This window comes from Colobus angolensis, unplaced genomic scaffold, assembly GCF_000951035.1.
Source record: "Colobus angolensis palliatus isolate OR3802 unplaced genomic scaffold, Cang.pa_1.0 Scaffold15, whole genome shotgun sequence".
Classification (NCBI taxonomy): Eukaryota; Metazoa; Chordata; class Mammalia; order Primates; family Cercopithecidae; genus Colobus; species Colobus angolensis.
Window position 1 is genome coordinate 16942491 of NW_012114599.1, and position 18614 is coordinate 16961104.

At 39.5% G+C, this 18614-nt stretch overlaps 1 protein-coding gene across 2 annotated transcripts in view; it reads right to left on the reverse strand.

Moving 5' to 3' along the window:
• The window catches only part of TTC27 (tetratricopeptide repeat domain 27), a 195695-nt gene that overhangs the window by 56651 nt on the left and 120430 nt on the right, over window positions 1-18614 (reverse strand). For both annotated transcript variants that reach the window (XM_011935991.1, XM_011935992.1), the window contains exon 13: window positions 5346-5573. In XM_011935991.1, coding sequence (XP_011791381.1) covers window positions 5346-5573 — 228 coding nt within the window. The remainder of the gene's footprint in view (window positions 1-5345; window positions 5574-18614) is intronic.

Sequence of the window (18614 nt, forward strand, 5' to 3'; positions counted from 1 at the left end):
CTTCTTGTGATAGTTTGCTAAGAATGATGGTTTCCAGCTGCATCCATGTCCCTACAAAGGACGCAAACTCATCCTTTTTTATGGCTGCATAGTATAGGAGCTCTCATTTTTTAAACTTGCGCTCTCACTCACTTTATAGAAGTTCTTTGTTTTTATTTAAGCTCTCACTTTAAAATGTGCTTAAATCTAAAAGATGAACAATAGCCTTTTTCCTCCTAACCCTTTCCAGATACAACTATTCGTATACCAATTTGACTTCAGAAAGTTATTAAGATGTGCAAAAACCACTCAAATACCACTTTTGGTTTGCCTAAATTTTGTTATTTAGCCTAATTCTTTGGATACGTCTAAAAGAGGATAGAATTTTTTTAATTCCATTTTTCTATTTTCCCTTTATTGCCAGTCTTAAAGGAGACAACATAGTATATATGCTTTCTCCCTCCAGACAGTTCAAACTTGGTTCACAAGTTAAAACGAGTCTATAGTGTTCAAGTTTGCATCTTGTAGTAGTTCTGTACAATTACAGCATCCAATGCCTGCATATTTTGGCATAGTTTACTGCCTGCCTGAATTGGATCCACATGAGAAGCTCTAAAATATTCTCACATAACATCTGTTTATACTGTGACTCTGCTTTGAGCAATTGTCATTTCTTTGTCTATGTAAATAATTAATTCTAAATTATATAATGAGACCAGCAAGCCCTGTCAAGCTCTCCCTTGTGACTTCCCTCTCTTCATCCCTTCCTTCCTATTGTCCCTCCCACACTGAGAATTGCCATGGCTAAAAACTAGGCTATTGGGCTGGGGGCAGTGGCTCACACCTGTAATCCCAGCACTTAGTGAGGCTGAGGCGGGGAGTTCAAGACCATCCTGACCAATCTGGTGAAACTCTGTCTCTAGTAAAAATACAAAAATTAGCTGGGCACGGTGGCACATGCCTGTAATCCCAGCTACTTGGGAGGCTGAGGCAGGAGAATCGCTTGAACCTGGGAGGTGGAGGTTGCAGTGAGCTGAGATTGCGCCACTGCACTCCAGCCTGGGCGACAGAGCGAGACTCTGTCTCAAAAAACAAACAAACAAACAAACAAACAAAAACAAAAAAACTAAACTGTTGCTACAGTCTCTTAACTCAGTCTCCATCTAGAATCTCCCACAGCCAGTGTTGCCAAAACAATATTCCTGAATTATCTCTTTACACACCACATTCCTTCATTTAAAACAAAGCTCCAAAGAAATCAACCCTTTAATGGCTCTCTATCTGTCAAATAAAAAACCCAACGGTTTAGACTCACATTGAAGATGTTTCACAACCTGGCTCCAGTCTAGGGTTCCCACTATAACTGCCCTACTTCCTTCCACCCTAAAAAACTAACCTCTTCACCAAACCTCTGTTCCCCTTGCAAACACACACACACACACACACACACACCTCTCTGTGTTTCTAGAGCTTTGCTCATACTCTTCAGCTGCCTATAATGCCCCAACCTCTGCCCTTCCTCTACCTATTCAAGTCCTACTTGTCTTTCAAAGCCAACTCCAACATCCTCTCTTCATTGTCTACCAAAGGTAGAAATGTTCTCTTTGGCCTCTACATAACTAGTGCTTTACATATAAATTGCTAGGTATTTCTTTGATGCATCATTATTGTTAGCTAGTTCTGTCTGTGTTTGCTTCACTAGATTGCCAGGGTACAAATGGGACTATCTGCTGACCTGCTACTATGTCTTCATTCTTTGGCTCAGTGCTATGTGCAGGGCAGACAATTAGTATATATTTGACTGAAAAAAAGTAGTTGAAGATACTATTTATTCACCCATTTAACAAATATTTATTGAATATTTAATATGTACAAGGCACTTTCACAGGCACTAGGAAAATGTAAACGAACCATACAGATGAAAATTACTATCTTCATGGGACTTGCATTCTAGTGAAGACAAAACAGAACTTTTTTAAAGAAGTAAGCTATACATAAGTGCTATGGAAAAAAATAAAGCAGGGAAGGAAAATTAGGAATATAAGGTGGGAGTATGATTTTAAATAGAATGATCATGGAAGGCCCCTCCTAGAAAGTGACCTTCCAGCACACTTGAATGAGATATCTGGAAGAAGGACATTCCAAGCAGAGGAAGAGCAAGAGGAAGACCTTGAGGCAGGAATGTGCCTGGCATATTCAGAAAACAAAGAAGGCAATGTGGGGTGAGAAAAGGGAAGAATTGGAGGAAGGAGGGAGAAGAAGTGCTGGGAGCTAGATACTGGGGAGAGTCTTGAGAGCCATTAAGAGACTGAGTATTACCATATCTGACCTGAGTTTGAAAGATAAATGTGGATGCCCTTTGAGAATAGGCAGATAGATGGGCAAGGAGAAAGGCAGAAGGTAACACAATTAATCAGGTGCAAGACAATGGGGATTTGGACCAGGATGACAGGAGGTGGTAAGAGGCAGTCTGATTCTGGACATATTTTCAAGGCAGATCTGCTAGGACTTGCTGATTGATTAGATGTGGGGTATAAGGGAAAGAGGAATTAAGCATGACTCTAAGGTTGGATGGGGTTGCTATTTATAGGGATGAGGATAAGGTTGGGAGGAAGAGGGATTAGGAATGGGGAGAACACTTCAGATACTGGAAATGCTAGGTTGGAGTGAGGAATGGGGAGATTGGGTAAGCAGTTAAGTACTGGCGTTGAGCTCAGGGGAGAAGACAGGAGTGGAAATAAAATCTGGGAGGTTGTCAGTGTACAGTTGGAACTTAAAGCTCCAGCACTAGATGAAATCAAAGATCGGGTAAGCAGTTAAGCACTGGCGTCAAGTTCAGGGGAGAAGACAGGAGTGGAGATAAAATCTGGGAAGCTGTCAGTGTATAGTTGGAACTTAAAGCTCCATCACTAGATGAAATCAAGGAAGTAAGTGCAGACAAAGACAAGGTCCAAGGACTAAGCCTTTAGGAACCAGCAAGGGAGCCTGAGAAGGAGCTGCCAGTGAGGCAGAAGGAAAAGGATAATGCTAATGTGTTGACAACAGACTGTAGGCTGCAGAGAACAATTCATGTCTGTGAGGTACCTGGCACTGATTTAACTGAGATTGTGGCAGGCTAAGGGAGGGAACTCACTTACCCTAGTCATAAGGCAATCGCAGTTAGGATAAACTTTAGGCAGAAGCTTCCAAGATATGCAAGGATATGATACAGTTTTTCAGAAAAGTAAAATTTTACAAACAATATTGAGTGAGTTCTCCCTTCTACCAAAAACCAAAAACCAACCCCTCACTCCCCACCAAAAAAAATAGAGTGATAATCAAGTTACAGGAGGGTTTCTCAACCATGGCACTAGTGACATGATAGGCCAGATAATTTTTATTGTAGGGGGCTGTGCTGTGTATTATGGGATGTTTAGCAGCATTCCTGGTCTCTACCCACTAGATGTCAGTAGCATATCCCCACACTTCCCCATTGTCAAAATCAAAAATGACTACGTAAGTTGCCAAATGTCCTCTGGGGGACAAAATCATCCCCAGTTGACAGCCACTGAGTTAGAGCCAACTGTCAACAAAAAACAATTCCTTAGTACACTCTAAGCATCCTTGCTGTCAAATACACCCATTAGTTTCTGCTGATATTCTGTACTTACACCTGTCCTACTCTCTTCTCCAGGCTTTTTACCTGATTTGGAAAGTTCTAATTATATCCACCATCCAGAGTACGGAAAGTAAGCAATTAGCTCAACCTGTCATTTAAAAAAACGCGCTTATGATTTTCTTCAATGTAAAAGGCATTCCCTCAGTTATCCAGTTCAAAAATGACAATTTCTGCACACCTCTGTTCACAGCAGCACTACTCACAATAGTCAAGGGGTAGAAGCAAGCCGAGTATCCATCAACAGATGAATGGGTAAACAAAAAGAAGTATGTACATAGAATGGAATATTATTGAGCCTTAAAAAGGCAGGAGGTTCTGACACATGCTACAACATGAAGGAACCTTCAGGACATTATGCTAAGTGAAATAAAGGACAAATATTGTATGATTCCACTTTTACGAGTGGAATCATAAAAATAAAAATCATAAGATAGTTACCCAGCTAAAATCATAAGAGAGAAAGCAAATGGTGGTTGCAGGTGCCAGGATGGGGACCGAAGGGGAAATAGGGAGTTGTTTAACAAGAATAGAGTTTTAGTTTTACAGGATGAAAAAGTTCTGGAGATTGGTTGCCCAACAATGGGAATGTACTTAACACTATTGAACTGTACTTTCATTTAATTTTATTTATTTATTTTTTTCAGAGATGAGGTCTCACTATGTTGCCCAGGCTGGTCTCAAACTCCTGAGCTCAAGTGATCCCTCGGCCTCCCAAAGTGCTGGGATTATAGATGTGAGCCACCACGCCTGGCCCTGAACTGTACTTTAAAAAATGGTTAAGATGGTAATTTTTCTATGTTTTTTACCACAATTAAAGAAAAAAAGATAGGGTAGGCTCTGGAATCAGACCATCTGGGGTCGAATACTAGCAAAATGCTTAATGAGTTACCTGGCTCATAGTAAGTGCTTGGTGAACATTAGCCACTAATTGTAAGTTAGTATTTTAACTGGTGATTATGGCAAATCAGTGTGCATGTTTTACAAGAGCCATGATTGACAGTTATACATGCCTTTGATTGGTGAAATGGCAGTTATAAATAAAGTTTGGTAGAAAAAATGACCATTTCTAATAATAAGACATTCTGATAACTGAATATCATTAAGTACAAAATAAGGTTAATCTCTCTTCCCTCAAAATTAGGTCCACTCCTGTGGATTTATCATGTCACTTAGTTTAAAGATCCAGACCCTTCTGTATTGTTTTTTCAAACCTTTAAAAACTTTTTAACATTTAAAGTTATTTGTGTGTATATAAATACATGTTTTTCTTAAAATGATCAAGAATCCATTCTATATGCTATCCTATTTATACAACGGTTTTTCTTTCATTACTGATTTCAGCAAATACTTGCAAAGCCCTATGCTGTCTGCAATTTTGACTCTTGTTCATTTTCTTCCTAATGTATCTGCTCAAAATTGTACCTAATTTTAATAGTTGTATGTCAATAGTTAAGGACAATGAAGGGGAAAAAATAACAAAATGAAACAGACAGTTAAAGTAATAGAAAGTGAATTAAAAAAACATACCTATCCACTTTTTGCAACAAGCAAGTTTACAACAAGCAAGAAGTCCTTTAGAGACTAAGTTCTTAGCTGTCAAAAACAAACTCACCAGTTATCAGGTTAGAAAATGGATACTCATTCTGTAAGATCAAATCCAAAGAACAGCAAAGCACTGAGAGCAGCAGGGGGTTATGAGTTGTCTAACCTGCATGGGATTAATCTTAACCGAGCGTTCGAAGCACTCTACACACTCTTGAAACTCCTTGTTCCGAAGATGAAGGAGGGCTTTGGAGCGCTGCGCACGAGCACTGCGGTACCGGGACAACTCCCAGGCTTTGTCATAGCAAGAATGGTCTCCAAGGACATCTCCAAGCAAGCAATATAAACTTGGTGTTTCTTTTTTCTCCAACTCTTGTCTAAGGATCTTTTCTGCCTAGAAACAATAGAAATAATGAAATTGCTTAAGAGTGATTAATTGCTATTTTTTTTTTAGCACATATACATCTTTAATCTCACACAATACAAATTTTTATTTTCAACGTTTGAGATTTCTTATTTCACACATCAAGGACACAGGTTGAGTAAGAGGATCAACACAAAATAAATACAGGCATACCTCAGAGATATTTCGGATTTGGTTCCAGACCACCGCAATAAAGTGAATATTGCAATAAAGCAAGTCACAAAGTTTTTGGTTTCTAGGATATATAAAACTTGTTTTTGGCCGGACATGGTGGCTCACGCCTGGAATCCCAGAATTTTGGGAAGCTGAGGCGGGTGGATCACCTGAGCTCAGGAGTTCAAGACCAGCCTGGCCAACATGGTGAAACCCTGTCTCTACTAAAAATACAAAAATTAGCCAGGCATGGTGGTGGTTGCCCGCCTGTAATCCCAGTTTATTGGGTGGGAGGCTGAGGCAGGAGAATCACATGAACCCAGGAGGCGGAGGTTGCAGTGAGCCAAGATTGTGTCATTGCACTCCAGCCTGGACAACAAGAGTGAAACTCTGACTCCAAAAAAAAAAAAAAAAAAAGTTGTTTTTATACTATACTGTAGTCTATTAAGTATGCAATAGCATTATGTCTAAAAAAAAAATATGCACAGCTTAATTGCTAAAAATGCTGACACAGAGATATGAAGTAAGCACATGTGGTTGGAAAAATGGCGCTGACAGACTTGTTTGACACAGGGTTGTCACAAACCTTCCATTTGTAAAAGGCGCAGTATCTTTGAGGTGCAATAAAGTGAAATGCAATAAAAAGAGGTATGCCTCTAAGGTGCAAGTAAAAGAAAGGAACGAGGAATAAAAGGGGAACACTGCTTCACTGGCCCTCTGGGGTCCTCAAGGAAAGGCACCGAAGAGAGGTTTACTTCATGGTATCAGGTGGACCCATTACCTGCGCCAGGTGTCGCCACTGTGACCATATTTTACAGTAGTCTCTTTCATTCACCTCTACCCAAAGGCAATGAAAAGCATGTTTCTCCTTTTTTAAAATGGTATGGTTGGGGAGCCTGGGGTCACTGAGGAATTTATAAAGGAGGGGTTTTTAAAAATGTCTATTAAATTGTATATAAATTTACATACAACTTAATAGGCACTGCTTAAAACCTACCTCTTAATCAAACTACATCCTACCTCACAGATAAAACTTGCTCATACTAGACCTGATTCCAGACAGCCCATTCACTTTAGAAATTAAAAGTCATCCTCAATACATTGCACAGACTTCGGTATTATTCTCGTATGTCCACAGTTTGGAGCTACCTCATCACTCAGGCTAACTGTGTACCTGTTGCCACCACTCTTCAACTCCCTACCACCGCCATGTCCACCACCCCACTTCTGATAAATTTCAACATAGAGCGAAAAGCACAGTAGCAGGTCTACTTTGCATCCTCATACACACACCTTCACATAAACAGCAGCGGTGCTGCCAAGGATGCTAAGATAGCCATTGCCAAAATGGATGTACATATCCAGGAAAGCCATCCTTTAGTAGCTAAAATGAGACTTTAAGCCCCTAACATACATCAGTTGGCAATCCGAAAGTCTGTATATATGATTTTCTTTAGGTGGGCATAGCTTTACTCCTTAAGCAGTCTAATTTTTGTGAAATCTTTTAAAAGAAGACTGTGCTTCTAAAAGTGTCTTTGGATGTTGGCTCCTCTGCATTTCTGATATAGTACAGGTTATGTATGCTTTTTAGACCTAATCTGAAAGTGAAACTGGAATTTATAAAACAGTTTCTAAGAAAAAAATACTTCTAAGTCCCAAATAGTCAAAATAAACATAAAGTTTTAGAATATAATCCATGTAATTCCTCTCTTCAAACATAATACAATAGCTATTGAAGTATCTAACTATAACTCTACTCATCTATAAAGAGACGTATTCAACCACAGACTATAGCCACAGCAGAATTTTTGCTGAAATCATCTTACCACATGATTGAAGGCATTTCTCTTGACAGTCTGGCATTGACGGTATGGTACCCATATCACCCCAGAAATTCTGGAAGCCAATTCACCTAATAAATTCCTTTGTGCTTTAGCCAGTTACAGTGTACTGTAGTGGTCTGTAATTAAACAATGACCATTATAGTAACTAGGTATAGGAATGATTTCAGGCAATGTACTCCTGGGGCAAATGGAAATGTGTGATTGGTATCTGATCTGGTTGGGTTTGAAGACAGAGAGGCTGCAGTGATCATGAGGGGGTGAAACACTGGTAGTCCATGATAGCCCGTGATGAAAGAATTACTTAAATTATCATGTGTGGTAACAGAACTAAGACACCTACCTAATGCGTGGCTTTGTGTATTGAGTGATAGGAGATTATGAGGGAATACAACAACTGTGAGGTAAGTTGGCTGTTTCCAAGTTCACTAGACAGCTCAAAGAAAGCAAATGACATTCAGTGTTTTAAATCCCCCAGGTCAGAGAACTGGGAAATTTCTATGATTATCTAAAAGAATTTATTTTCCCCTGTAGCTACCAACCTGGTATAGCCAAATTCAAAAGTAGGTAGATACTGCTCCTATAGGATAGCTGAATTAAAATGTAGTCTGAATTCAGTTTTATTAGTTCTTTTATTTTTTATTTATTTTTATTTTTTATTTTATTTTTATTTTTGAGATGGAGTCTTGCTTCTGTCACCCAGGCTGGAGTGCACTGGCATGACCTCGGCTCACTGCAACCTCCGCCTCCCGGGTTCAAGCGATTCTCCAGCCTCAGCCTCTCGAGTAGCTGGGATTACAGGCATGTACCACCGTGTCCAGCTAATTTTTGTATTTTTCAGTAGAGAGGGAGTTTCACCATGTTGGCCAGGCTGGTCTCGAACTCCTGACCTCACGTGATCTGCCCACCTCAGCCTCACAGAGGGCTGGGATACAGGTGTGAGCCACTGTGCCCAGCCCAGTTTCACTAGTTCTATGTAAATGTTAGGGCATTTGGGCTCGATGTGGGGCTCAAGCCTGTAATCCCAACACTTTGGGAGGTCAATGTGGGTGGATCACTTGAGGCCAGGAGTTCAAGGCCAGCCTGGCCACCAGAGTGAAACCCTGTCTCTACTAACGATACAAAAATTAGCTGGGCATGGTGGCACACACCTGTAATCCTAGCTACTCAGGAAGCTGAGGCAAGAGAATCACTTGAGCCTGGGAGGCAGAGTGGGAGGCGGAAGTTGCAGTGACCTGTGATCAAGCCACTGCACTCTAGCCTGGGTGACAGAGAGAGACTCTGTCTCCAAAAAAAAAAAAAAAAGTTAGGGTATTTGATTGGATTAATCAAGTATGCTTTAGTCTTCCATTTTATTTTCTCTATTGGCTTTCAGTTATATATCATTTTATACTCTTTAGCGATTGCTCTGGGTGAGCATGGGACTATGGTAAAAGTGACACTATGCGACTTTCAAAGCTGGGGTATAACAGGCCAATCAGCCTCTATGTGGTTCTCTTGGAATCCTCCTTGGAGTCCTGAGCTGCTCAGTAAGTAGTCCTACTCCCTGCAGTCACCATGCTGTGAAGAAGCCCTAGCTAATTCATGTGTAGAAATCCCACTGAGAGGCCCTGACATCAGATGAAGAGAGTTGTTCAGCCAGTCTCCAAGTGTCTGAGACCTGCCACCATCTGATTGCAACTACATGAGTGATGCCAGACCACTGCTCAGTCAAACCCTCCCTAAATTCCTGTTCTACAGAAACCATGAGAGAGAAACAATGATTGCTGCTGTTTTAAGCCACTGCTTTGCGTAGGTTTGTTACACAGCAATAGGAACTGCAACCATTGTTTAAAGAGAGGGTAAGTCTAGTACCAGTTACTTCATCCTGGCCAGGAGCAGAAAAGGGCACTGATTATGAAAGAGCAGGATCCAAGAATTTAAATGGAGACATTTGGGAGGATTTAAATAACAGAAATTCCCCAAATCTACTAAGTTTCCTATACCAGCAGAGTGTATCTAATAAGACTAGTGCTACTTTGCTTAAAGACACCATAATGACTGTACCCTTCCATCCCTCATTGCCTCCAGACATAAAAATAAACCAACATGCAAAAAGAACAGTTCACTTTGTTAATTTACAGAGGGAAAACCTTGGGATCATATGGTAAAAGAGATTCTAACCATGCTAGACCAGAAAGCAAAAGAATCATAATTTAAATCAGGCTGAATTAAGATATTCATCAGAAATTTTTGATTCGCAGTGCTAACTCAAGCAGCTGGGGATGGTTCTAAATTATTTGCTCAACTGCTTGACTAAAATCTGGACTCAAATGTGGCCAAAACTAAACAAAGTTGAGATGCCAGAAATTCCTTTGTGTAATGTACAGGAAGGCATCCAACAACTTAGAACAAAAAGGCTGTTGTCAATTTATCACTTGCAACCTGCTCATCTACCCCTAACTATGTCCCCAACAGGGCCAAGAAGATATTCCTTTTACATTTTAAATGGGAGAACCAGCATTTTTGAAAAGTGCTATGGTAGATGTTCTGTGTAAGCTGGGGAAAAGCATGGAGGTCTTTTGTTGAAAAGGGTTTCCTGATTTTAATGGGAGTGATTAGAACTCAGGGTGGGAGAGACTTGCTGATAGCACTGAACCTAGAAGCATGATGACCACAGTTATTTGCAATAAGTATGGCCAGAGTGATAATTAGATAATTAGGTTGGACTAGCATGGATCTTAAACTTAAGTAGTGACTGACTGATCCTGAAGCTTCAGTTCCAAACTGGATGGGCAGCTGATGAAGTTCAAACTTGGTGTGTATGACATTAAATTTAAAAAATTCTAGGTTTGGAGACCAGATGCCTGACCTGAGTCTCCATGCTAAGACATTGTCTATCTTTGAGTCACTTCAAAGACTCACAGCCTTTTACAAAAAATAAACAAGAAGCCAATACCATTCAGGAAGGACTCTGGAATAACATAACAAGGATATATCATAGCACTTCTCTAGCATTTTCCAAAGAAGTAAATATAAATATTTGCCAAATAATTGTATCCTGGGGAAAGATAAATACCCCATCTTCTTAGGGTTAGCTCTTAATGTTAACCCTTTGGGACTCAGAACATCATCATGATGAGTGGTTGGGTTAATGAAAGTCTATGAACATGGACTACCCCATGGTAGGCCCAGTAAGTTTCTGAATCTACCTGGTGGTGATTTCTCTAGTTCCCTTCTCTTCCCTCCACTGTAAATGTACAGTGAATTAGATATATTGAGCAACCAGCAGACCCTCTAGTAAGTGCTACTACAGTATAAAGGGCCGAGCAAAAGCCCCTGAAGTGTACTCCTCTCATTAAAAGAGTAAACTCAAAGCAACACTGCATATCTAGTAAACCAGAGGTTGGTGCCATTATCAAAAATGTGTGTGTGTATGTGTGTGTGTCTGTGTGTGTGTGTGTGTGTGTGTGTGTGTGTGTGTGGTTTAACCTACCCATTTAAACTGAGCAGAACAAAAATGGGTCCTGGAAAATGTCATGGATTATGATAAACTTAACATAGTGGTGGCTCTGATTACAGCTACTGTTCTGGACATAATCTCTGCTGGAATAAATCATTACGTGGGAAGCAGGGTACTGATACAGCAAATGTGCTTTTCTCTACACAATAACCAGACAACACCAGATGTAGCAGCCTTTTACCAGCACAGAGAGAAGAACACTTGTCCTATCTTGCCTGAGAACAACATGGACTTTATGATATAATTTAATCTGCAAGGAACTTGATTGTCTCACCATTCCATGGCCTTGATGACATCATGCTAATAAAACACAAAAACTAAGATTTAAAAAACTTCTGTGCCAATGTCAACAGAAAACCAATTAAAAATTATCATATAGTTGATATTAATACTTAGGGAAATGTTGAATTTATAAAAATCCATTTGATATATCACCTCTAAGGAACTCATCTATTAAAAAAATCAAGGTTTGTTAAATTAAATATTTGATGTTATATGTTGTAAGAATGCTTTAATATCTTATATTCCATTTGAAGAAACTTTTTAAAAGTTTCCCCATGTCAGAAACCCTTCTTTATGTAACACAGTCTATGGAATAATCTGTACCTGCTAGCATGTTGCTACTTTCCAAATAAGTAAATTCCCAAGTTAAACAACTAAACCATTGCATAGTCATATGTACTGGATTACGCTATGTCAACTTGCTTAAACTGGAAACTGTTTCCTAAAATCCCTTTTCCTTGTGATTTCATGTTAGAGTTCATCATGGGAGAACCTATTAAGGATTTGAAAGGCAGAAGTGAAGCAACAGCCTTTACTCGTGGACAGCTGTCATGGTCTAATATGGTAACAAACAAGATGTGGAGATGCTCTGCAGATCCCAGATCCCATGCTCTGTGTGTCTCCCTACTGCTGTCCTTGTCCTTCCAACTGCTGGCTCTGCTGACCTACAGCAACCTCAGGCCCCCATGAGACATTTGCTGTGTGGACTCACAGGGTTAATAGCTATATAGCTATAATGTCTTTCCATAAATCCCTCCACAAGCCCCTGCTTCATGGTCCCATTTCAATGGCTGAAAGTATTTGGCTTCTTGGATTTCCCTTAAGTTCTGACTTACCCACTTGTGCCAGTGTGTCAAGTGAACTAGTCAATGATTCTTGCCCTGATCTTCTGATTCCCTCTTCCATACCTTCATTTCCCTAGCTCTTCTCACATGTGTGTTAAGATTCAACTCCTTTAGTAAACCCCTTATTCTCTAAAATACTCAAAGTGGCTCTGCTTCCATAAAACAGGCCTAAGTGATAATATCTTTTTTTTTTTTTTCTATTTCTACCTTTTAAACTTTCTATGTATTCTTCCATTTGGTGGTAATATATAGGTTAGTTTTTATCCAGTTCGTTCTTAAATGCAGTAATCTCTACAATAATTCCAAGTGGTATATATTAACATGCCCATTTTTGAGAGAAGGAAATAAAAGCTTAGATTTCTTAGTCAATTGATCACCCACAACCCAAAGAACACTAAGTTAAAAAGCAGGAACTTGATTCTAGGTTCATCACTATTCCACAGGCGGACATAATAGTATAAGGACATCTGAAAATTCCCTCCACTATAAAATAACCAGAAAACTGGCCCAAAGTGTCAGAACCAACGTTTTCAGAACTCTAAAAATTAACCAAAGACTTGCAATAATACAGGAAGCATTTATTCAAGAGAAATGGCTAAATCTTGGTAAGACGAGCAAGCTTCATGGCATTTCAACTTGTACCATTCCAATCCCCTCTTCTCCAGTTCTGTAGTAGCCTTGAAAACCAAGAGCCTGGCCGGGCGCGGTGGCTCAAGCCTGTAATCCCAGCACTTTGGGAGGCCGAGACGGGCGAATCACAAGGTCAGGAGATCGAGACCATCCTGGCTAACACGGTGAAACCCCGTCTCTACTAAAGAATACAAAAAACTAGCCGGGCGAGGTGGCGGGCGCCTGTAGTCCCAGCTACTCGGGAGGCTGAGGCAGGAGAATGGCGTAAACCCAGGAGGCGGAGCTTGCAGTGAGCTGAGATCCGGCCATTGCACTCCAGCCTGGGCGACAGAGCGAGACTCCGTCTCAAAAAAAAAAGAAAACCAAGAGCCTGCAATCATCGTGAAAACTAGTGGCCTGGCAGCCACTGGAGGGGGCAGAATGGATTTGAAACACTTTTAAAACTGCATTCCCGGAAAACTGTCATCATATGCCCAGTCTAGTGGTTCCCTGGAAAAGCTCACTTGCAAGACTGTCTTTATTTGACCTAATTCTAAGCTTGTCCAGTGAAAAGCCTTTCAAAAAACAACTAGAAATGACTGATTAATTTTGCAGCTGCCTGAGGTGGTAAATAACAGTTGGGGCAAACAAATGCAAAGAAACAAGACAGTATGTTTATACAGGGAAAAGGCAATCAACAGAAACTATCCCTGAGGATGCCCAGATATTAGATTTACTAAACAAACACTTAAAATCAACTATTTTAAGTAATCCCCAGTACAGGCATTAAGAATGTAACTCAGGCCAGGCACGGTGGCTCATGCCTGTAATCCCAGCACTTTGGGAGGCTGAAGCAGGCGGATCTCCTGAGGTCAGGAGTTCGCAACCAGTCTGGCCAACATGGTGAAACCCCGTCTCCACTAAAAATACAAAAATTAGCCGGGCATGGTGGCGTGTGCCTGTAATCCCAGCTACCCATGAGGCTGAGCAGGAGAATCGCTGAAACCCGGGAGGCAGAGGCTGCAGTGAGCCGAGATCACACCACTGCACTCCAGCCTGGGTAACAGGGCAAGACTCCACCTCAAAAGAAAAAAAAAAAAAAGAATTGTTAGAACAAAGGCAAATTTTTTATGATAAAATGTTCATTCCATCAAGAAAGATATAACAATCACAAATACATGTGCAGCTAAAAGAACTCCAAATTGCATGACGCAAAAACTGAAAGAACTAAAAAGAAAAATAAATAATCGAACAATAGTATTTGGAGATGTCAATACCTAACTTTTAAAAATGGACAGAATAACTACACAAAAGATGTAAGTAGAAGACTTGAATAATGCTATAAACCAACTAGACCTAACAGACATTTAAAGAACACTCTAGTCAACAGCAGAATACACATTCTTGTCAAGTGCATATAAACATTCTCCAGGATATACTATATGATAGGCCACAAAACAAGTTTCAACAAATGTTGAGACAAAAGACTGAAGTCATACAAAGTATGTTCTCCAACCACAATTGGGATAAAATTCAAGATCAATAACAAAAGGTATTTTGTGGAAATTAAACAATATACTCTTAAATAATCAATGAAATGAAGAAATTACAACAAAATTAAAAACACTTTGAGATTAATAAAAACAAAACCAAAATATGCTGAAACTTACGGGATGTAGCAAAAGCCTGATTCAATGGAAATTTATACCTATAAATGCCTATATTGAAAAAAAGTTCTCAAATCAATCATCTAACCTTCCACCAAAAGTCACTAGAAAAAGAACAGCAAACTAAACCCAAAGCAAGCAGAAGAAAGGAAATAAAAATTAGGGTATAAATTTAAAAAACAGAGGATCAAAAAATAATAGAGAAAATAAAAAAACCAAAAGTTAAATCTTTAAAATCAAACTACTAAAATTAGAAAGAAAAGAGGAGACATTACTATCAATCTTACAGAAGTAAAAAGGATTACAGGGAAATACTATACTCCTCAGGTATCCTACACTGAAAATAGGATCCAAGGCTCAGACATCAAATCACACTCTCAAAGAATCTGCTTGTTTAAAAACACCACTCTACAAATATTTATTCTACTTCAAACTATACTATATTATAGATTGTGAAGATTTACCAAAGTCTAATACCTAGTATTCTGCAACCATTGCAAAGAAGACAAAATAAATATAAACAGTTCCCAACTTACAATGGTCTGACATACAATTTTTTAAATTTACAAAGGTAAAAAAGCAATATACATTTGGTAGGAACTGTACATCAAGTACTCAAAAAATCATTCTGCTTTTCACTTTAAACTGCATAAGATACAGAACACTTTATTACAAAACAGGTTTTGTGTTACATTACTTTGCCCAACTTTAAGCTAATGTGTTTTGAGCACATTTAAGGTAGACTAGGCTAAACTATGACGTTCAGTAAGTTAGGTGTATTAAATGCATTTTATATTTATATATTTTCAACTTACGATGGGTTTGTTGGGAGGTAACCCCATTGTAAGTCAAGAAGCATCTATATACAAATGAAAAATGAAATAATAAGCAGGAAAATCTTCACATTTGGAAATGCTAGGGTACTCAGGATTTCATATATTTCCTCCACCAATTCCCACCTACCACAACTCTTTTAAGAATGAGGAACATAGTGGATGGTGTGTAACTTGTTGCTACCCAACAATATCAGTTCTGGATATTCTATTCACTGCAAGATGGGTGTGAAGGGCCAGAGTGTGCAGTTTTCCAGAGAAGGTGAGAAACACTAGAGCAGTAACCCTGCTTAGTCTGAACTGACTTCTTCTTTCCTCAAATTCTATCCCACATTTTTGTGTTAGATAAGTTAATTCTTTCTCCTTGAGATCTTATACCTCTTCTTTCTGCCAACAAAATTATCTTTCCCAAGGGCAATGCTTGCAGTATTTCTTTTCTTCAGCTAGGCATATTGCATTCCTCATTCTTCTTCACTCTTTCCAAAATGTTCTGTTTTCTCTGTCTTCCTCCACTTATCCACTCAATTTACATAATTTATTGCCAAATAATGAGCTATAAAAGATGTGCCCAGTGAACATAAATAAAGTACCAGGGCCTACATAACATCACTTCTGCAATATCAAAATGTGAATGGCCAGAAATCTTCACAGAATGCAAAAGCTTTAGAATTTCTGGCTATGGGCTACTATTTCCCCACGGGAATATACAGATGTGCTTTTTTTTTTTTTTGAGATGGAGTTTCACTCTTGTTGCCAAGACTAGAGTGCAATGGCGCAATCTCAGCTCACTGCAACCTCTGCCCCCCAGGTTCAAGTAATTCTCCTGCCTCAGCCTCCCAAGTAGCTGGGATTACAGGCATGTGCTGCCATGTCCAGCGAATTTTTTGTATTTTCAGTAGAGTCAGGGTTTCACCATGTTGGCCAGGCTGGTTTCAAACTCCTGACCTCAAGTGATCCACCCGCCTCGGCCTCTCAAAGTGCTGGGATTACAGGTGTGAGCCACTGCGCCCGGCCAGATGTGCATTATTATACGATGCAAGAAACTTTCCATCTAAATGTCTATTAAAAATAATAAAAATACATTCCCCAAACAAACAAAAACATATTTAAATGGGCAACTGATTGCAATGAACCTGCAGCGCTTGGAAGAATCTTGTCAGATGCAAACTCCAAAGACCATTACCCCCCGACATACATACAAATCTAAGCTGCTTCAACAATCTGTTGTAATCACACACAACTAATTATTAATTTTAATACTTTTCTCTGGCAATGACTATGCGTAGGTAGTGAATCTCAGCACAAAGCTAAGTTGGCCAAGACTTAAGCAGAACCTGTGATTATAACCAGAATAACACGCTGTTTACTTGACCAGGGAAACCTGCACTATTTAGAGTAAGGGCCATACCCTAAATTGCCCAGAGATGCGTGCCAATTTTTGAGATGAATGTAGTGGACTGGTAGATGAGCATCCAAAGGAAAGAGTCACTGCTTAGCTCCAGCCAGTTACGACACCGATGTGGGACTCTGGTCACTCAGTGTTTCCACATCTTTCAATTCTTTAAGAGAGGCCAAGAAATCTAGAATTTTTTTAGGTGAAATATCCTTAAAATATTTATTTATGTATTTATTTATTTATTTCAAAACACTGTGTAAGGCAAACAAACTGCCTCTCTGGCCTATATTCACCCATAAGCTGCCAGTTTGCAACCTCAGATTTAGGTCATTAAACTCCCACCCCAGAGTGGACATCACAGTTGCTTTTTTCCTGTTTAGCATCCCTTCCCTGATCTTCTGAGAATTGAACTTCTCTTCCCTGAGGAAAACCCACTCCATGTGTGGTCCAGGTAGTTCCTATCAGATGAGAGGGCAGAAGGCACATGACTCAAGCCCTTCAGTCTTCCACTGAATCTTTCTTTAGAGATGTGGAATTGACTATATTTTTCCACTGAGATTACTAAACTTGGGCTTCCTATGGCCATGACGTCTGCCTCAGGGAGAGAGCTACAAAGTCCTGATGATATCATTCATCTGAGCCCCTGCAGGAGCTCTCATGTGAAGTCTACTAGAATTTTCAGTCGCAAGAACCAATAAAATTTCCTTTTTTGCCTAAGCTAGTATGTGTTAATTATTTTACAATCAAAAGAGTTTTAACATATTGCTTAAAAAATTGTGTTTCATAATCAAGTTTATAGACTTCTAACTACAAGAAGATCTGTGAGGATATATGTGCTTTTTTTTTTTTTTCGAGAGGAAGTCTCACCCTGTCACCCAGGCTGGCATGATCTTGGCCTACTGCAAACTCCACGTCCCAGGCTCAAACAATTCTCCTGCCTCAGCCTCCTGAGTAGCTGGAATTACAGGTGCCCACTACCATGCCCAGCTAATTTTTGTATTTTTAGTAGAGATGGGGTTTCACCATGTTAGTGGGATGGTCTCAAACTCCTGACATTGTGATCCACCTTCCTAGGCCTCCCAAAGTGTTGGGATTACAGGCGGGAGCCACCGCGGCCGGCCATGGATGCACGTGCTTTTAATCAGATAGTTCAAATGTCAAATCTACTTACTAAATGAATGACCATGAACAAGTTAAACTAACATTTTGAGAGTTTGCTCTTCATTTTTGGCTTACCTACCTCAGATAGGTTGAAAGAAGCAGTAAGCCCTAAACTGTTTATCTTCTTCCTCAACTCCTTCCATTAGAAAACCAGACTGGAAAGCAAGACACTTGAGGTTGCCCTACCTCTAGGAAGAGGGGACTTGAAAGAGCTTCGAGGAACATTAATATTTTCCATAAATAATCACACTGGTCAACTGTGTAGTTTCTCCAAAAACAGAAAAATTACTGTTATCAACTATTAAATAGATGATTACAGAACTTGGCCAAGAAGAAGCAAGAAAGTGAGGTCAAAGAGAAAAAAATTACTGTTAGTAGAAGATCAAAACTAAATTTTTCCACATAAGGCTAATTTCAACCAAACATTGGATTTTTTATTAAAAGTGTGGAAGATCACAGGAGTCCTAGAAATCTCAGAAAGGAATCTATGCAAGATACAAACCAAGGGGATCATTGCTTTAGAACAGGACAGCAGAGAAAGAAATATGTAGCTAGAAATATGAGAGCCACATAGAATTTGGAATCTGTACATACTTTTATCTTAGCACTGTCATACTAAAATATTCACTCATGTGTATCTATCATATCGGACTATAACTGTGTTGGGAGTAAGCTTTGTCTATTAGTCATCTTTGGAATATCCTTATCCAGCAAACAGTAGG